This window comes from Bufo bufo, chromosome 1 (assembly GCF_905171765.1).
Source record: "Bufo bufo chromosome 1, aBufBuf1.1, whole genome shotgun sequence".
NCBI classification, from domain to species: Eukaryota; Metazoa; Chordata; class Amphibia; order Anura; family Bufonidae; genus Bufo; species Bufo bufo.
Window position 1 is genome coordinate 820,025,152 of NC_053389.1, and position 21,527 is coordinate 820,046,678.

The following is a 21,527-nucleotide window of genomic DNA, read 5'->3' on the forward strand; positions in this document are numbered from 1 at the left end:
TTTAGCTTCATATTCGTCAACTTCGCTTATTCTAGCAAGTTGACCCATTAGAAACCCAGCTCTAAGTTGAAATCGAAATGCGATTACTTCAAGTTATATTAATCGCATTGCGATTTCAACTTATTTCTCACATCCGACAGTACATTCAAGTATGGAGGCGTTCCCATGAGCACGGAAGTCGGCAGAAGCGGCAACGGGCACTGACTGGAGCAGCCAGGAAGCCTCAGAACAGGTAAGAACTACTTTTGGGAAGTGGGAAAGAAAAAAATATAACAATAAACAAAATTATAATAATAATATTCGAAATAACAAATTTATAGCGCTATATTCGAAATATTCGCGAATTAGCGAATGGCCGATATTTTCTAAAAAAATTAGCTATTCGAATATTCATGCTCAACACTAAAGATTATTATGTCTTATATTGGCAAAGTAGAGAGGTATACCAGCCACACCCAGCCATTGATATACTCCAGCACCATTTGTGAGTTTTGTTTGCTATTTCCAAATGTTTGGGGCCTCTACAAAAAAAAAAAAATATGTTGGCTACCTCCTCCACCTCCCCTATTGGGACAGCTCTTATTGGGAGTAGGGTAATACAAAAATCACAGCAAGAGGGTTTTATTCTTTTCCGTGAATTAATTTTATTGGAAAAAAGCAGCAACATATATGCAAACGTTTTCGGCCTTATTGGGCCTTCGTCAGGCACTAAAAAATTTATTTTGACAACATTCAGTCTATATGTACATGATTAACAGTTTACATGTTACATCTTTGATATCAAGTACATTCATTGCAACAAAATTTGCCATCTTTTTTCTATATAAGTAGAAAGCAGTGCATATCGGTAAATGTATCATGGCAGTCATATCTGTTGAATAGGTTATAAGGAAAATATCCACATACATTTTTTGGGATTTCCTCAAAACATCTGAAGGCAGGTAAATCTTTAGAATGATTGTATTCTATGATGACAAGCTATCCAAAGTATTCTTATATTGCATTAAATCTCTAAAGACAAAGACCAGAAGGAATAACAGATATCTAAAGCTAATATGCAGTCTCACCTACAGTATAAGGTGAGAGGGTGAGTATAGATGGGAAGATGGAGCGCTCCAGCCGCCACACAGTACATCTGTAACTGTGTCTCTGGTGTCCCGGTGCCGCTTTTGATCTGTTCGCGGCACCGGAAGGACGGCCGTCTCTGAGGCAGGAAGTGCGGCCGGCGTGCGTTCCAGGAAAGCGGAAACGAGCAGTGGAACGCAAGATGCGTTCCAACTGACAGGAAGTAGAGGCTATGTGCGCTCCAAAGACCGGAAATGACGCCGGTGAAGCGCACTGGATAGGAGCTGGTATAAAGAAAAACTATTAATTATAAGAGAAGTACGAAATTTTGAAAAAAGGATACCTCCTGCGGCATGGTCCTAGTGGATCTATCTAGGATACCTGTGGGGATGGTGAAAAGTATAGAAATTAATGTTGGAAGAGAAATGACAGATGGATAGACTATGGCCATATGTAAATACTGACAGTGTGATGATCACATAGAAGTACATATTTTGCATAGACATTAAATAATTATTAGTAGTAGCCGTCAGGTCATAGTTATCTCAACTGCAATTGATCTAGGCTGGAACCGTCATGGAAGTCACATAAACGCATAAAGTTCATATTTTCTGTTTAGTCCTTTGGGAGACAGGGTTTGTAGAGTGTGGATCCAGAATGCCTCCCTGTATTTCAGCATCCTGGATCTGTCTCCCCCTCTTCTCGGGGGTAATACCTGTTCAATTATTTGGAATTTCAATTGTGAGATGTTATGGTGAGCCTGGTCAAAATGGTATGGGAGTGGTAGGAGCAGGTTCTGACGGCAAATTGTGGACTTATGTTGGCATATTCTGTCTCTGATTGTTTGTGTAGTTTCACCTATGTACATTAGTCCGCAAGGACATTTGATGGAGTACACTACATGGTCTGTCTCGCAGGTAAAATAGCCTTGAATTTTATACGGTTTGCCTGTATGTGGATGGGAAACAATAGAACCTTTTTGTACGTTGCTGCATTGTGCGCAATGCAAACACGGGAAAGTACCAGTTTTTTGAGTTTGAAAAAATAATTGTCTTGGGTGTGATCTAGATGGGCCTATGTCTGCTCTGATAAGGAAATCCTTAATGTTTTTAGGTCGATGATTACACGGGAGAATGGGGTTCTTGAATTCCTCAATATCCGGAAAGGCCTTACGTAGGAGGGGCCAATGGGATTTAATTATGTTGATCACTTTCTGAGCATTTGGGGTGGAATTTATGTACAAAGGCGAGACGTTTGTCATTCGTGATTGTTCTGGTTTTCCCTTTTGTCGGGGTATGTAATGTTTGTGGAGGATAGCCTCTTTCTCTAAAGCGGTTCTTCATCTCTGTTTCCCGTTCCCTCCTAAGTAAGCAGTCAGTGACTATTGCCTGAACTCTTTTGAGCTGTGAACCCGGTAGTGCTTTTTTTGTTGTGGGAGGGTGAAAACTGGAGAAATGAAGTAAACTGTTTCTGTCCGTTGGTTTGCGAAAAAGGTCAGTGGATAATTTTCCTAATGAATCCTTGTGTACTCTTGTGTCCAAAAAACTGATGGATGTATGGTAAAGCGTAATTCAGGATAAATATTATTGAGGAATTGATGGAATTGTGTAAGTGTGTCTATGGGTCCTAACCAGATGCAGAAGATATCGTCTATGTATCTTTTCCATAGGCGGCTGTGTTGTTTGAAAAGTGAGTTTTGGTAGATGAATGACTCCTCTACATCTGCCATGTAGCTATTTGCGTATGGGGGGGCCACGTTGGACCCCATTGCCGTTCCTTATATCTGCATATAATATGTATCCTGAAACAAAAAGAAGTTGTTGTGTAGAACAAGAGTTAATAGATAGGGATGAGCGAACCCGAACTGTATAGTTCGGGTTCGTACCGAATTTTGGGGTGTCCGTGACATGGACCCGAACATTTTCGTAAAAGTCCGGGTTCGGTGTTCGGCGCTTTCTTGGCGCTTTTTGAAAGGCTGCAAAGCAGCCAATCAACAAGCGTCATACTACTTCCCCAAGAAGCCATCACAGCCATGCCTACTAATGGCATGGCTGTGATTGGCCAGTGCACCATGTGACCCAGCCTCTATTTAAGCTGGAGTCACGTAGCGCCGCACGTCACTCTGCTATGATCAGTGTAGGGAGAGGTTGCAGCTGCTGTTAGGGCCAGATTAGACAGTGATTAACTCTGCAAAAACACTTAATTCAGTGATCGATCTACAGCTGTGGATCATTGAACTGCTGCTATTTAATTGCTCACTGTTTTTAGGCTGCCCAGAGCGTTTTTATGTCACTTTTTTCTTGGGTGATCGGCGGCCATTTTGTGTCTTGTGGTGCGCCAGCACAAGCTACCACCAAGTCCATTTAACCATCAATAGTGTGGTTATTTTTTTTGCTATATCCTACATCAGGGGCTTGGCTGTGCTTGCTATTTTATTGAGGGGTAAAATACAATTGCCAAAATAGCAGTACACTAAATCTGGTGTTTCAGCTGTGCTAGCCAATTGTAATACTGTCTGCTGTCAGCCGAAGCACAGTTTTTGTTCTGGGTTGAATACAATTCCCAACTTAGCAATTCCCTAAATAATTTTTTTTCTGCTGTATCAGGCCAAGTTTAAATCTATCCATAAAAGGGTATATTAGATTGAAGGTGCGAATAGTGTCATCCTCAATAACTTCACACGCTACCCAGCATTTCCAAGTCGAATTCTGTCCGTAAACGTATACCTGTCATCCAGCGCCTAAATAATAGGCCTAAAATTTATATTCAGCTAAATCTGTGTTTATTGCTGAGGCTGGTCAATTCATTTAGTGTCCGCCAAAGCACAGTTTTTGTTCTGTTTAAATTATTTTTTTATTCAAATTTTTAAGATTCAAAAAAGTAATTCTGTTTTACAATAAAATGATAATGAAAATCCATATCATAAACATAAATAAGATTGGTCTACATAGCATTAAATATCATGACATGTATTACAATGGGATTGTACAGCAATCAAGTATTAATGTAAGAAAGAAAATTTTTAGTTTTCAAAAGTTATTGAACCTATAACAATTGACGCTGGGGTGACAGGCAATCAAATATCAAGTTAGGACCGAAGTCTTTATTGACAACATGAATTGTGTTTGCCATTTGTTATGTGCCTATACCACTACAGTGTCCTTAATACTTTGGAGTTTATCAAACTTCTAAATTACTGATTGTGGCAGACCTAGTCAAGTCATCCCAGCTATGTCTCAGAGAGAACAGTAACTTTGGGGGGAAAACAATTTAACAGGGGAAACACGGGGAAGGGGATGGGAGGGAGTCAGGTTTAATCTAACCTTATGAGTACAGGGTCAGGATGATGAAGCTGATTAATTAAAGATGTTCAGTTATGGCGTCTTTTTCTAACAGTTTGATCCAAGGGTCCCAAGTTTGATGGTATTTTGGTTTATTATCATCTCTAATTAATCTTAGTTTCTCATAATTATGTAGGGTATGCATCTCCTTCAGCCACTCTGAAATGGATGGGGGTTCTTTTTCCCTCCAAATTTTAGGGATAAGTAGCTTGGCTACATTTAACATATGTAGTGTTAATGGGTGCCTGATAGTGGAAGCTTGTATATCGAATATACTAAATAGAATCAAGTTTGGGGGAATTTTAGCTGTCGTGTTAAAGGTTTTATTGATTATCATTGTAATGGATTTCCAAAAGGCTTCTAGTTTTTTGCAGTGAACCCAGATATGGGATATGGTACCCTTTTCCGCCTCGCATCTCCAGCACAACGGGGATACATCTGGGAGCATACGATTAAGTATAATAGGGGTTCTGTACCAGCGTGAGACTATTTTGTAGTGAGTTTCTTGTATTTTGGGGCTAATTGATTTAGATCTCGTATTTGCAATAATGACTTTTATCTCGGAGCTATTGAACTCCCTACCTAATTCTGCTGTCCATTTTTCAAGGTATGAGGGGGGGAGGTGTGCTCTTATCTAAGGTTACTACCTGTGATCTGATGACTCTGGTGGTATTCGGATTCGCTGTGGTTTCTCCGCCTCTGTTTCCTTGGTTGGTACCTCGGGGTCTCCGAAATCCGCAATTCGGTAGTCTTGCTTGCTCGTTGCTAGAAGTGGACATCTGTGAATCTCTGGATGATGACCTGTCTCTCATGCGTTGCCTTCCTTCCGACCAGTTGTAGACGTTGTTATTTTTATAGTCATTACAATCCCGTAGGAATTTCTTCCTTTTGATGGTTTCAATTTCCTTTCTGGCTGTCATTAGAGTTGACGAAATTCTGTCTTGAAGCTTTTTGAATTCTTCCGGTGAAGTAATTGCTTGTAATTGGAGTTCAATGGAATGGATCTTTGTTTGCGTATCTGTTATAGCTGTCTGAAGGTATTTGAGACTGAGTTTCATTAAGTCAAATGAGCACTTATTTAGGATTTGTTCGAATCTTATACAGTATTCCTTGTTCTCTCTGAAGAAGGTTGGTTGAATTCTCATTCTCAATCCCCTTGGGATTCGTTGTGTTTTGATGTACTCCGCGAAAGTTACGCTATGAAGTTCGTAACTCTGGAGTCTCCTTGATTCCTTTTCAAGGTCTCTTGTCTGGAGGTCCGCCACTGGGGTTTGGAGGAACTCATTTGACAAAGTTACTTGGGATAACACCGTGGATATCTCTTCCTCAGTGTAGGACAGGGTATTCTCTGTCATGGTGTGGTCTTCAGCAGGAGCCTTCCAAATTGGGAAGAATAACAATATTTGCCAGACTTTGTGGCTACCTGCCTCTTTAGGTGCTGTGGATAGGGTCCCCACCCGTAATATGGTAATACAAAAATCACAGCAAGAGGGTTTTATTCTTTTCCGTGAATTAATTTTATTGGAAAAAAGCGGCAACGTATATGCAAACGTTTTCGGCCTTATTGGGCCTTCGTCAGGCACTAAAAAATTTATTTTGACAACATTCAGTCTATATGTACATGATTAACAGTTTACATGTTACATCTTTGATATCAAGTACATTCATTGCAACAAAATTTGCCGTCTTTTTTCTATATAAGTAGAAAGCAGTGCATATCGGTAAATGTATCATGACAGTCATATCTGTTGAATAGGTTATAAGGAAGATATCCACATACATTTTTTTGGGATTTCCTCAAAACATCTGAAGGCAGCTAAATCTTTAGAATGATTGTATTCTATGATGACAAGCTATCCAAAGTATTCTTTTATTGGGAGTAGTCATAGTGCTGGGTGGGTGGTTACTCCCCATGATCCAGGCCAGGTTTTGACTGGCTTACAAAAAGTCAGCCGGCAGGGTCAGGGGTGTGATTATCTGGCTGATGGTGGAGCTCTGTGTAGCTGTGTGTTTTTGGAGCCGAGTGAAAACCGGAGGGTCTGTGCCAAGAGACAAAGGACAAAGCAAGGTCCCCATCCACTCCGTGGGGAGTACAGTACTGTATATCCATCCTATGTGATTTGTTCAGATTCAAGACTGAATTGTTTTTTCTTTAAGTGTCGGCTGAAGTAAGCTGATCACTGCCGCCTGTTGAATTGTGGTGTGCCAACAATAAAATACATTTATCCGAAGGCTACCATTTGGGAAATCCCTACAAATGGTGTCGGATGCTGGCACACCCAGGATTGCTTGAAGTAGCAACAAGTTAAATGTCAGAAGCTGTTTTCTTTTCTCTGGTTGGACTCTTAAAGGGCCAGTAGCCTAAATTACTGAATGGACTTTTTTTGTTGAAAGCAAGTTTTTCAATTGATGTCCTGGATTAAAGCAGCAGTGGAGCTTCAACAAGAGTCGGTGAAAATGGAGGATCTTATCAAGCAGATGGTGCAGAGCAATCTACAGCAGCAAAGGGCTCATGCAGATGCTTTGCAGGCTCAACAGCAGGCTAATGCCCATCAGCAGGAGATGAACCGCCTACTGTCGGAGAAAATTGCAACCCTAAGAGAGAGGGTGGCAGCACAATCAGTGGGGTATGTGGCTGAACAGAATGTGGGCGGAAGAAAAAACATGCAATCTGCCTTACAAAAAATGACTGCAGAGGATGACGTAGAAGCCTTCCTCACCGCGTTTGAGCAGATCGCTGAGCGTGAGAGACTACCAGCTGAGCAATTGGCCAAGGTGCTGGACCCCTTTCTCTCAGGCGAACCCCAGAAGGCGTATTATGACTTATCGTTGCAGGATTCATGGGAATACTCCCGACTAAAGGCAGAAATATTGGCACGTCTGGGGGTAACCATCACCGTTCGAGCTTAGAGGGTGCACCAGTGGGGGTTTCAGAGAAGCAAGCCTCCCAGGTCCCAAATGTTTGATCTACTGCACCTCATCCAAAAATGGCTACAGCCAGATGTCTGTTCCCCAGCCAAAATGGTGGAGCGGGTCGTAATGGACCGATTCATGCATGCACTCTCTAAGCCGGTACAGTGCTGGGTTGCGCAAGGAAATCAGCAGACTGCAGATAACTTAATATGCTTGGTAGAGAGGTACTATGCCGTAGAGCCAACCCTAGCTGCCTCAGGATCCTTGAACTCCCCCTACTGGAAGGCGCGGGTTGAGTCTGAAGTGCAGAGAAAGGGACTAAACCCCCCCAGGGGTGGACGCTATGAGGCCAAGAGTCTACCAGAACCAACACCATGACCGCCCTTAAGAGAGGTCATCTGCTGGAGGTGCCATGGCCTGGGATATATGGCAGCCCAATGTCCCATCAGCCCAGAACAAACGGACTGTTCTGTGGGGAGACAAACCTCAATGTTTGCGTGTAGTGCGGTTCCTAATGTTAAGGAAGGACTCCCTTTTTGTACAATTCATGTGAATGGCAACCCCACAACGGGACTTCTGGACTCGGGGCGCCTGGTCACACTCCTAACGGCCCGGATTCCTTATAAGTTGGTTCCTGGGAAGACCTTGGGAGTCACCTGCATTCATGGTGATACCAAGGTTTACCCAATAGCCCAGGTCACCTTAAAAACAGAAGAGGGTACGGTATACCACCAGGTAGGGGTCATAAAGAGGATGATGCACGAGATGATTATTGGCCGAGACTGCCCTGTGTTCTGGGACCTGTGGGCCAAGGCAGTACCGCAACAACGCCCTGGGGCCGCAGATAGTCTGGTGCTCCTAGACCCTGAAATGGTCCCTGACTTTCCATTCTTGGCCATGGTAGGCGAGAATGAGGAGGAGTCTGCCCTTGAGGAGATGGTCCCGGACTTAGATGTGTCTCATGGAAACTTTGGGACTGCTCAGTTTTGAGATGAGACTCTGAAAGAGGCCTTAAACAATGTGGGGGTAGTCAATGGGGCACCCTCACTTTGCTATGATTGAAAACTTGTTGTACCGGGTGACTAAAATCCAGGAAGAATTAGTGGAACAGCTCGTGGTTCCTAAACCATACCAACGCATGGTAATGTTTCTGGCACATAGCCATGTATTAGGGGGTCACTTAGGGGCTGATAAAACCCTTGAAAGGGTTTTGCAGAGGTTTTATTGGCCCGGGTGTTACAGAGAAATTAAGGATTACTTCCAACCCTGCCCCACATGCCAAGTATCCTCTCCAGTAGCAAACTTCCGCAGCCCTCTAATACCTTTACCAATTATCGAGATACCATTTGAGAAAACTGCGATGGATTTAGTTGGGCCTTTAGTAAAATCTGCGAGGGGGCACCAATATATATTAGTGGTAATGGATTATGCTACCTGATACCCTGAGGCGGTGCCCTTGAGGAAAGCTACCTCTAAAGTTATAGCCAGAGAACTGTTCCAGATTTTCTCCAGAACAGGGCTGCCCAAAGAAAATCCTGACTGACCAGAGGGACCCCGTTCATGTCCAGGGTCATGCAGGATCTCTGTAAAGTATAAAAAATTACCCAGTTGCTTACCTCAGTGTACCACCCACAGACAGATGGCCTGGTGGAACGCTTCAAAAAAACTTTGAAGGCCATTTTGAAAAAAGTGGTCGAGAAAGATGGCCGAGATTGGGATTACCTGTTGGCGTATCTACTGTTCTCAGTCAGAGAGGTACCCCGAGTGTCAACAGGTTTCTCGCCTTTTGAGTTGTTGTATGAAAGGCATCCACGAGGCCTGTTAGATATCGCTAAATAGACCTGGGAGAGTGAGATCACGCCTTATAAAAGTATCATTGAACATGTTACTACATTGCAGGAGCAAATAGCTCAAATAACACCTATTGTGAAAGAGCATATGCTCCAGGCACAGGAGGCACAAGCGAACATATACAACAGGACAGCCCGTCTTAGGCAGTTCAGCCCAGGGGACAGGGTTTTAGTCTTAGTCCCCACAGTGGAGAGCAAGTTTATGGCCAAGTGGTAAGGGCCCTATGAGATAACTGAGAGGGTGGGCGAAGTTAACTACCGGGTACATCAGCCAGGTAGGAGAAAGCCCTATCAAATCTACCACATCAACTTGCTAAAACCATGGAAGGATAGGGACCCTCCTGAGAGCCCATGTCTGTTGACCCAACCAGACACCACGATCGACAATTTAAAAATTGCCGAAACCCTGTCCCCTTCCAAAAAATACCAATGCCAGCTCCTGTTGCAGCAGAATAGGGACTTGTTTACAGAAACTCCTGGCTTAACCAAGGTCGTGGAACATGAGATTCTAACGGACCCTCAGGTGCGAGTAAACCGTACAGGATACCTGAAGCCCGAAGGGAGATAGTTTCCAAAGAGGTCCAGAGAATGTTAAAACTAGGGGTAATTGAGGAATCAAAAACAAAGGTGGTCTAGTCCCATAGTGATAGTCCCGAAGCCCAATGGAGAATGGCGGCTTTGTAATGACTACAACAAATTAAACGAGGTGTCCAAAGTAGATGCTTATCCCATGCCCCAGGTGGATGAGCTCATTGAGAGTCTAGGGCCAGCTCGATACATAATGACCCTGGATCTTACAAAGGGATACTGACAAATTCCATTGTTGAGAGAAGCTAGGGAAAAAACTGCATTTTCTACACCGGAAGGGTCCTTCCAGTACGTTAGGATGCCGTTTGGGTTGCAAGGGGCCCCCGCCACCTTCCAGAGAGCTATGGACCAAATCTTACACCCACATCGGGAATATACGGCCGCTTACTTGGATGATATAGTGATCTTCAGTCAAGATTGGGAGAGTCATCTCAGTAAAGTTCAGAGCATCCTAGATGCGCTACGAAAGGCCGGATTCATTATAAATCCAAGTAAGTGTGCCATGGGGTTGGAAAAGGCTCGATACTTGGGATATATTGTAGGAAGAGGAATAATAAAACCCCAAGTAACTAAAGTGGAAGCTATCCAAAAATGGCCCCGCCCACTTACCAAGAAACAGGTCAAAGCCTTTCTCGGTATTGTGGGATACTACAGGAGATTTGTTCCTAAGTTTGCAGAACTAGCAGTACCCCTGACCGACCTTACAAAAGGGGGGAAGTCTGCTGTGATCAAGTGGTCCCCGGAGGCTGAAGAGGACTTCCAAAAACTTAAGTCCGCCCTCGGTAGACAGCCCATCTTGGTAGCCCCTGACTTCTCCCGGGAATTTATTGTTCAGACAGATGCATCAGAAGTAGGCGTAGGGGCAGTAATGTCTCAAGTCATAAATGAGGAGGAACATCCCGTGTGTTACCGCAGCAGAAAACTGTCCCCGGCAGAGCGGAATTACTCTATAATTGAAAGGGAATGCTTGGCCATTAAGTGGGCCCTTGATTGTCTCCGATACTACCTCCTGGGACGAAGATTTACACTAGTCTCGGATCATGCCCCTCTGCAATGGTTAAGAGAGAAAAAGGGTAAGAATGCCAGTATCACCCGTTGGTTTCTAGCCCTACAGGACTTTAGGTTTTTGGTAGAGTATAGACCGGGCACGCTACAAGGAAATGCGGATGCCCTGTCCAGAGTACACTACAAGTTTGCTGGAGTTGCCCAGACCCCTGGCTTTGGGCAGGGGGGGTATGTAGAAAGGCACAAGGGACCATCATAGATGGAAGATATGTGTCACCGAGGTTCCTGGCCTCGGTGAAGTAGGAGCCAGTAGTGTATATGTCAGCAGCAGTTGCTGATGGACACTTTGGTAGTTAGCATAGCTGTGAAAAGCTAATCCGGGACGGCTCTTATTGGGAGTAGCCATAGTGCTGGGCGGGTGGCTACTCCCCATGATCCAGGCTGGGTTTTGACTGGCTTACAAAAAGTCAGCCAGCAGGGTCAGGGGTGTGATTACCTGGCTGATGGTGGAGCTCTGTGTAGCTGTGTGTTTTTGGAGCCAAATGAAAAGCGGAGGGTCTCTGCAGAGAGACAAAGGACAAAGCAAGGTCCCCATCCACTCCGTGGGGAGTACGGTACTGTGCCCTAATCCATCCTATGTGATTTGTTCAGATTCGAAAATGAATTGTTTTTTCTTTAAGTGTCGGCTGAAGTAAGTTGATCACTGCCGCCTGTTGAATTGTGGTGTGCCAACAATAAAATACATTTATTACTTTGATTTCCACCACTAAAAGGCTACTGTGTATTTATCCGAAGGCTACCATTTGGGAAATCCCTACAATATATATATTTTTTCACACTTAAAGGTTTTCTGTCACCTGAAAAATGGGTATTAAGCTGGCTGACATTAGCAATGTGCTAATGTCAGCTGAACATAACTATATTAGTGCCATCTCCCTGCCTAAAGCCTTTATTGAGAAAAAAAACTAACTTTTATATTATGCTAATTAGCCTCTAGGAGCAGGGGGGGCATTGCACCTGCTCCTAGAGGCTCAGTTTGTCCACCTCTTTTAACGTCCTTCATCTCTTGATTGACAGGGCAGTGCTGCTCTCCTCCCGTCGGCCGTGTCTGCAGTGTAACGGCACAGGCGCAGTGAGGGATGGACGCTCGGCTGCTGCTGGCTTCCTCACTGCGCCTGCGCCAAATACTGAACGGCGCGAGATTTACACTGCAGACACGGCCGGCGGGAGGAGAGCAGCGTTGCCCTGGCCCTGTCAATCAAGAGAAGAAGGACGTGAAAAGAGGTGGGCAAACGGAGCCTCTAGGAGTAGGTGCAATGCCCCCCCATCCCCCCGCTCCTAGAGGCTAATTAGCATATTATAAAAGTTTGTTTTTCTCAATAAAGGCTTTAGGCAGTGAGATGGCACTAATATAGTTATGTTCAGCTGACATTAGCACAACGGTCATTGGACCAAAAAAATCCCTTTAGGGATCTCCACTAAATTTGTAAAATTATCTCTTTCTTTCATTATTTTAAAACATGCGGTATCAGGACAGAAGGAACCGTTAAAACTGTCAGTCCTTAATGGATTTTGAAACCAATTAACCCAGTGGCTGCTAGTGATCACTAGCGGTGACTGAGAGGCATGTGGCCATATGGATGTTGTAACCACATCCCAATTCTCATTACACTGTTTTGGAAAATGAGCAAAACAACATGTGTGATTTTAAATGCAAATTTGCAAAGGTATACACATGACCCTATTCCTGAGGGCATGCATTAGCCATTGACAGCAGAGTATGACTTGTATTATTGATAGGGGCAAGCTGGTACTGTGATAGCTGCTTGGTTGTGCATACGTATGCACATAGAGAGCAGGCTTTTAGATGACTGAGTGATGCTAAAGTCTAACCACACAACTAATTATTGTGGTTGATCTTTGCCTGTTTATTTCACAGGTATAGCACTTTGCTACAATGTGTATTAAACACATGACTCAATGGCATACATTGTTACTAAACACTATCTGTGTGCCGCCCCTGTCTTTATCTATCTATACTGTGCTTGCCACTGCACAGTATAGATAGATAAAGACTAGTGTTTAGTAACAATGTATGCCATTGAGTCATGTGTTTAATACACATTGTAGCAATTGCAGGACAATTGACCAAAGTGCTATACCTGTGAAATAAACAGGCAAAGATCAACCACTGTTTACCGCCTGCCCACTGACGTCACGACTAGTATCAACTAGCGTGGGCGGGGCTAAGCGCTGTTCACTTGATCGGAGCTTAGCCCCGCCCACGCTAGTTGATACTAGTCGTGACGTCAGTGGGCCGGCGGTAAACAGTGAGAAGGCCGCGGCGCTGCTGGAGCGCCGCTGCCTTCTGAAACAGCTGATCGGCGGGGGTCCCGGGTGTCGGACCCCCGCCTATCAGAAGCTGATGATCTATCCAGAGGATAGATCATCAGTTAAATGACTGGGCAGAACCCCTTTAAAAGCTAATTTTATGATAATGCATTCCAAGTTGTAACATAAAATTATCAGACCCTTCACTACAAATAAAAAAATTAATCTGCAGTAGACGAAGCAGTGTTCTACCATTAACTCATGCTTTTATTCACTTGGGGAAAAAAGTCATTTGGTTATCCTAATCATGCATCTAAATCCCTGGCCTTTTTTGTTGGTGTCCCTAACACTCAGCCTCTGGGGCCACGTTCCCCCCCCCCCCCCCATCTATGCCCTAGATATAGATATTATTGGTGTTTTACCAACTGGTAGCGTACATTCACACATTCACAGGCTATTTTGGTCTTTATAAAAGCCATATGTGGTCAGGTGTGATGCATGGCTGGTTTCATCATCAGAAGCCTTTTGTTACTTGGGGAACTTGAAGCTACACACTAAAACTATCATTTTTATAGATTGTTCTAAAGTATAAACTTACTAAATGTTTCATTTAGGGCTGTCACAATATCTTTGTTCCTCAAACTATAGATAATGGGGTTGACCACTGGGATAAACACAGTATATAGCAGTGATAGGATCTTATTAATGGTTGAGGTTTGTCCTTTTGTTGGAAATACATAAACACTGTATAGAGTCCAATAAAATATGGAGACCACAATGAGGTGGGAGCTACAGGTGGAGAAGGCCTTCTGTCTACCGGTACTGGATGGGATCCTTAAGATGTTGACAATAATATTGACATAAGATGCAATAATGATAATGCTTGGTATAATGACTACAGGTATGCTTACTATAATCACCTGAATTTTCACAATGAAGGTGTCAGAGCAAGCTTTTTCTAGCAGAGGAACATAATCACAGAAAAAGTGGTCAAGAATATTTGGTTTGCAAAACTTTAGCATTGACGTTGTTATGACATAAATTAGCACAAGGGTGAAAGCTGCAACCCAACATATACAGATTAACTTCACACAATGTCCACTGGTCATTATGGAGGAGTAATGGAGGGGATTACAGATGGCCACATATCTGTCATAGGACATCACTGTGAGAAGAAGGCATTCAAATACCTCAAAGACACAAAAGAAATATAACTGAGTGATACATCCAGTAAAAGTAATGATCCCCTCATTATTCAGTAGAATGTAGAGCATGTTGGGGACAATGTCAGTGGGTAATAAGATGTCACTGATGGACAGTTGTGAAATGAAGAAGTACATTGGAGTCTGGAGGTTCTTGCTGGTGGACACCAGGGTGATGATCAGGAGGTTCCCAGTTATTTCTCCACAGTAAACCACAAGCAGCAAAGAGAACAGGAAAATGCTTAACTGTGGACCAGTGTGAAATCCTAGGAGAACAAACTCTACAACCACAGTCAGATTACTCTTCTGTATTTAGGGACAAAAAAAATAAGACATTAAATAAAAACATAAGGGGTCAATGATCAAACTGGTGTAAAATAGAAATGGCTTAGTTGCCCATAGCATCCAATCAGATTTCTCATTTCTTTTTCCAAAGGAGCTGTCCAAAATGAAAGGAGGAATCTGATTGGCTACTCTGGGCAACTAAGCCAGTTCTACTTAGGGATATTTGTCAAACTCAGAGAGTTGCAGAGGGAGCAGAGCCTCTAGGTGTAACGGCAACGCCCCTGTTGCTCCTAGAGGCTAATTTGCATATATTTAAACATAATTTTTCTCAGCAATGCGGGCACATAAGAACATGGGGCCAACACAGATGCCTTCAGCTGCCAAGCGCACATGTAACAGCTCAATTTCATAGGTACAAAACTGCTGACAGATGCCCTTTAAAGCCTATTACGATTGCTGGGACTCCTACCTCTCCAGTGTGTTCTGTGCACAGCAGCGCTCCTTCCCATCCACAGTGGAAATACACAGCTCCCTTCTGAAGGCTAGGGGCATTGCTATGCAGTGAAAATCTATGATTGAACAGCAGTGCTCAACCAGTTTTCTAAGGAATCGGTGAGGGTCCTGCCAGTTGGCTATGATATGTAATCATTTACTTTATATACTCTACATACTAAATACAGTCAAAGTAAAATCAATAGGGATTATAAAGGAAATACTGAATAATTAAAGGTTATAAAAGAAATTGATAAACCGTGTCCATGGTGATCAGGAGGGCAATGATGCTCATCGCATGGTAAAATTTTGCTAAATGTTGTATTAGATATACAGTAATATAAAAAACAGTGTGTGGTAGAAGGACTGGGAGAATAATGGCTGAATCCGGGCAGTAATTTATTATTAGAGGCTGAAGGATCAAGCAGATCTGCTATCAAGTAGATATTCACTCATTGCCAAAGTAAGACAGTGTCATACAACAGTAAGCAGTCCATGGTGCCTTTTGTGTCCTTGTACTGAACTGTAGAAGCTCTGTGGGTCATTGCATGGTCCATCCAGAGGGCAGGTGTGGTGGAGATAGTGCTCCCTAGAATAACTCCACCATAAGGCATCAAACCTGTTACTTTTCTGTCAATGACTTGCCTGGCTTCAGTTTAGATATCTGTGTCATGCTCACCTTGAAATTTTGGCCCCATCTACTGCAGCAAGCGGGTCGCAGGGGCAGTATGTGAGTATTGGCGGGCCGATGGCGGTAGAAGTTATTTACTCACTGTTCTGTAGAGCTCCTTGGGCCGGTGTGAATGGAACGACAGCACCAGTTCCTTCGGGGCACACTCTGTTGTCCAAGGACTCCCGCCAGATGGTGGTTGAGGTGCCATTGGTGGAATGATTTAAGGTGTTTGGAGGCAGGGTCCCTGGTGTTTGTGACATCAGCACCATCAGGTGCAAAGGAAGGTGGTTGAAAGGATAAGGAGCCAATGGTTGTGAACAGCAGAACCTTTACTTAATCAATTGCCTTGAGGTAGTTAGTGCAGTACATTTACATGCCAAGGGTGACAACCCATGTGATGCATACATGACTGTCTTAGGCTACTTTCACACTTGCATTTTGGATTTCCGTTTGTGAGATCCGTCATGGGCTCTCACAAGCGGTCCAAAATGGATCAGTTTGCATTCTAATGCATTCTGAATGGAAAACGATCCGCTCAGAATGCCTCAGTTTGCCTCCGTTCCGTCTCCATTCCGCTTTGGAGTCGGACACCAAAACACTGCCTGCAGCGTTTTGTTGTCCGTCTGATGAAACTGAGCCAAACGGATGTGTCCTGGCACACAATGTAAGTCAACGGGGACGGATCTGTTTTCTATGACACAATCTGGCACAATAGAAAATGGACCTGTCCTTTATTGACTGTCAATAGTGTTCGAGACGGATCAGTCTTGGCTATGTTAAAGATAATACAAACGGGTCTGTTCTGAACGGATGCAGTCGGTTGTATTATCTGAGCGGATCCGCCCATGGCAGATCGGTAAAAAACGCGATTGTGAAAGTAGCCTTAGCTGCAATCCTAGTAACAGGCTTGACAATAGGTGCATTGAGATTTTCCTCTGGCTGGTATGAGAGAGCTCCTTTCTAACTGTCCTCACTTTGTCCACACTCTAGCCGCCAGATACTGGATATAATAATGACTCTTACTTGTGTTTAGCAACACACAGGGCGGTCTCTCTAACAGCAGGCATGAATCCTCTGCTCCATTGTTTGCACTGGTTGCTTTCAGAAACACTGGTCCACAATATCCATAGAGGTTTGTGGTAATGGGCAACCTTGCGCCTAGTCGTCCGGCTGTGTCCAGGTGCTGTAAGGCTTCTCTCAGTCACTGGTGCTGTGGAGTCCATAAGCTAATGCTGCTTCTACCTCCACTAGACTTTCTCTATATCCACAGTTTACTCTGGTCTGTGCTAGATAGCTGTAAGGATGTTCTCCCTGCTTCCTCAGCTTGGCCAGGGCCAAGGGACTAAGATAGCAGCTACATATTGGACTTTGCTTCTCCTGCTCCTCAACTACCAGCCTGTTGTAGGGAATTTGAAGATTAAAGTGGCCAACTTCCAACACGGAGTGGGACACTCCACTACTGCTGTTGATTTTGTACCTTTAAAATTTCTACCCAATACTGACACAGGATCCATTATCACTATGTTCCTAACCAAGCATGCTACCAGCTACCTGGATGTCTACTGGGGACAATCCTAAAGACCATTGTCTGGATATTTCACCAGTAAAGCCAACACCCCTTTGAAGGCTAGGAGGACACCTTTAAACTCAAGCCAATACCAACTTGATAACAGTCTGTAGGAACTGTTTTCTAAATAAGCTTTGAAGCTTCCAATATTACATGGTTATGCACCTGATTCCTTATAGTACCATAAATATAGATGTGCCCTTGGGGTCACGTTTTATTATAGAACTCAATGGTAACTTCACTACATTATATAGAGATTGTCCTATCTGCCATCTGTGACGAATGTAGACGTCAGAGTTATGAGGGAAGCAAAATGAGATTGAGATGAAGAGTCTGATGGCCCCAATGACCAATGAAGGGTTACAAAGGTTAGAAGTACAGTATTTTGATAAATGACTAGTTGAGAATACAGTAGAGGTGTGATGACAAGTGTAGTGATCAGTACTTACATCAGATATTTCCATGTTGCTGCATTAATATATTCTAATAATAAACAGTTGTTATGAATTTCTTGGCATTGCTCGAAGATCTGTGCTCAGAATGTGTATAATATCTGTGTTATACGGAGATTCCTGGTGCTTCAGTGAGATGTGGAATAGGGATCATTTATAAAACACATGGCTGTATATATGGGCACGATAATGGCATGGGACTCCGTGAAGTCTCTCTGTGCAGATCATTTCATGTTTTCTCCTGTGTATTCTGTCTTCTAAATTTAAACTGTATTCACATAACAAAACATAAAACCAAAACAGGCCTCAATACAACAACAAATCAAATCAGGGTATGCACATTTACCAGAACATATACCTATAATGTTGCTCACTCACAAACAACAAAGACATATCCAATATAGTCAAAAATATATCCACTTTATTGCATAAAAATCCATGTACACAATATATAACAATATAATAGTAATAATAAAACGACAGATGTATAAAGGTGCCAGAATCACCTGACCTATGCTGCTACTACCCCCAAAAAGATCTTCCACATGTCAAGTGTCACCATATCCCAAAAATATACACTATAAAACATGAATATCACAAAACGCCCTACCTGGTACTCCATGCACGGGTATATCCCTCAGTACGGGTAGATACCTATATCAAGTTCACTTCTAGGAACACTCCCTAATAAATATATCCTAAAACAATGGTACAGCATGAGCCCAGGAATAACCAATGGGACGGAGAAAATGGGGAAAGAAAAATATAAAAAACTGAAAAAAGAAGAAAAAAGAAAAGTAAAAAAAGAAGAGAAACCCCCCAAAAACCACCACCCACAACCTAGTCAGGAAAGCCAATAACAGTGTGACCAACATTTGCCACACGTTGCCACAATATTATGTACAATACATATACAGGACATGATTGGGGGAATACAGAGCATGGCAAATCAGCAAGAATACCTCACATAACAAAAGTATCTGCAAAGCTACACCAAAACCCACTGCTTATAGGAGTGATGATAGATAGATGAAGGCATCAGATCAATATCGAAACGCGTTACATTACAAATACAATATATAAGAACGAAATTCTCTGCTGTTTGTAGATTGCCAAAAAGGGACCTGCTTTTGATATTATTCCTTTTATGGAGCAGTTGTCAGATCCATATTTCCATACCGTTCTTGGATAGGCCAGATAAACACGTTTTGTTCCTCCAGGCTGTCTGCCGACATTGCCTGTCGCTAGTACAAACTTACTGTAGGTATGTGCTAGGCTGAGCGAATTTCTTGGGATTTGTTTTTTGTCCAAATCATCAAATCTTTAAAAAAAATTAATTTAAATCAAATTCTACCTGAATCTAAAATGTTCCAATTGGCCTGGAAATTGTTATAATGAGACTCTGGGGTCTCCTAGGTTCAGTTTTTCTTTCCAATATTTTGCTCTTACTTTCTCCCAGATTTGTTATGCTTTTTAATATTACAAAATTTCCAAAAATTGTCCCTTATTGGGGGCAGGTGGTGTTTAACCCCCTCTCGTCGCTGCACTGTCTTTTAATGTTGTTGCAGCATGTGCCCTATGCTGCAGTCATGTTAAATAAGGTCACTCTACTGTTCCTGAAGCATGCTTCTGTGCACGCTTTCAGAAACAGTTGCCCCGTGCTGCCGGCGTCCTCAGAACCTCCCCTTGGTTCCGTTATCAGCTATGGGATCATCATGATTTAACCAATGGATTCGGCTACAGTGCTATACTGTAGCTATTTCCCGCTGCTGGTCTTACTTTCCCATCTTCTCCATGCTCCCCAGTGATAACTGAACCAATCAGTACAGCTTGCAGCTATGTGATGATCATCAGTGCCAAGGGAATCGAAGCATCCAAAGTGAAATTTGTTCTGAAGTTTAGGAAAAATTTGTTTTGCCACAAATCCGAATTTCCTCATGCTTTGTGGTAATGAATCTTAATTTTTTTTCTAAAATGGATGCTGCGCTTGTTACAAAGGGAAATTAAGAAGCCTGGGAAAGCGATATGACCATGCAGACCATACCATGCAGCTAGCCAATCTGCAGGTAGCCATCCCCTGTGATTTCATAGCCCTATAAGACCCTTATCCCGCTCGGTTTCTGCCATTTCACTGTGAGCTTAGGGAAAGACGTAAGAAATGCTTATGTGCTAGGGACAGTGTTGTAGATAGAATATTGGATAGGGAGAGTGCAGGGACAGTGCAGTGACAGTGAGGAGAGATCGTAGGGAGAGATTTTAGAGACTTTAGGGAGAACATAGGGAGACAACAGAGACAGTGCAGGTTGAGTATAATTGCCGTGTGCATGTTGTGGAACTTCTGCCACATTCCAGTTAATTTGTTTGTTTATACTGTGGCTCAGTATTAAAGGGCGATCTAATATATCGCCGTCTGCATCTTGTTCAACTGCTGCCACATTCCCAGTTAATCTGTTACTTTATACATAGAATTACTGTGCCTCAGTATTAAAGGGAAGTGTAATATATCACCGCATTTATCTTGTTCAACAGCTGCAACATTCATAGTTATTTAATCTGTTACATTACTGATACAGTTACTGTACACTATGGCCTACAGTTTCCCGGGCCCTCCAAAGGAACAGACAGTGGCAAAAAATGTTGCTGTAGCAGGCACAAGTAGCAATCAAGAAGTAGGGAGGAATCATGTTTTCAGATGGAAAAAAATGACGAATATTCTAAAAACGAATATTTGCGAATTCTCGAAGTTACAATATTCGCAATTAAATATTCGTAATTCAAATATTCGCGCTCAACACTAGTGATAAAAAAGTTGTACGTACCACAAAAATGGTACCAATAAAATAAAAAATTTCGTCCCACAAAAACAAGCCCTCATACGGCTCTGTAAACAGAAGTATAAAAAAGTTATTGCTGTTAGAAAATGCTGATGCAAAGAAAATTTTGATTTTTTTTAAAAGTGTTTATTTTTTAAAAGTAGTAAGTTTGGTATCATCATATTCGTATTGACCCACAAAATACATTGTATGCAGTATTAAATTTTGCAAAAAGTGCAACTTATCTCACAAAAACAAGCCCTCATGCTTCTATATTTATGGAAAAAAATAAAAATAAAGTTATGGCTTAGGAAAGGCAGGAGGTGAAAAACTAAGCTGTTGAGCTACTTGCTACTGTAGCAACCAAAACTCAGCTTAGCAGATCTGCATTACAAAACCAACCAATCTCTCCAAAGCTTTTTTTTTAAATCCTCAAGTTTCTACAGTTCATTATTGCCAGCACAGTATCCCATCAGCATTCTGCTGCAAACATTTTTTTTCTTCAATGATTGTGTATTGGATAAGACCTTGGAGCCGGATCAGCTTAATAACAATAACAAGTCACAGGTTCAGTACACTGATTATCAAAATTTTTTTATTTATTTTTTGGGGGGTGGACAGAGGTACAATTAAACATCTCTGTCCGTTTACAAACATTACTGACAATTAAAGGAAACCTGTCACCATGATTTTGCGCATAGAGCTGGGGACATGGGCTGCTAGATGGCCACTAGCTCATCTGCAGTACCCAGGTCCCATAGCTCTCTGCGCTTTTATTGTGTTAAAAAAACGTTTTGAGTGATATGCAAATTACCTGATATGAGTCCTGTAGCCGGAGATGAGTCAAGCGGAAAGGAGCCCAGCACCGCCCCGCGTCCTCCGAATCTCCTCCTTGCCGGCTGACGTCACAGAGCTGGAGCGCCGAAATCTCGCGATGCGCGAGCTAGCGC

At 42.8% G+C, this 21,527-nt stretch overlaps 1 protein-coding gene and 1 long non-coding RNA gene across 2 annotated transcripts in view; both read right to left on the reverse strand.

Moving 5' to 3' along the window:
* Positions 1–812: 812 nt before the first annotated feature.
* Positions 813–5,188, reverse strand: LOC120986638. The gene is made up of 3 exons (XR_005775715.1): positions 5,054–5,188; positions 1,409–1,446; positions 813–871 (listed from the first exon to the last, which is right to left on the reverse strand). It is a non-coding gene; the product is annotated as an uncharacterized LOC120986638 (long non-coding RNA).
* An 8,486-nt stretch (positions 5,189–13,674) lies between these two features.
* LOC120989368 (olfactory receptor 10A7-like) overlaps positions 13,675–21,527 on the reverse strand; it is a 54,727-nt gene continuing 46,874 nt past the window's right edge. Inside the window, exon 2 of the mRNA XM_040417429.1 lies at positions 13,675–14,601. Coding sequence (XP_040273363.1) covers positions 13,675–14,601 — 927 coding nt within the window. The remainder of the gene's footprint in view (positions 14,602–21,527) is intronic.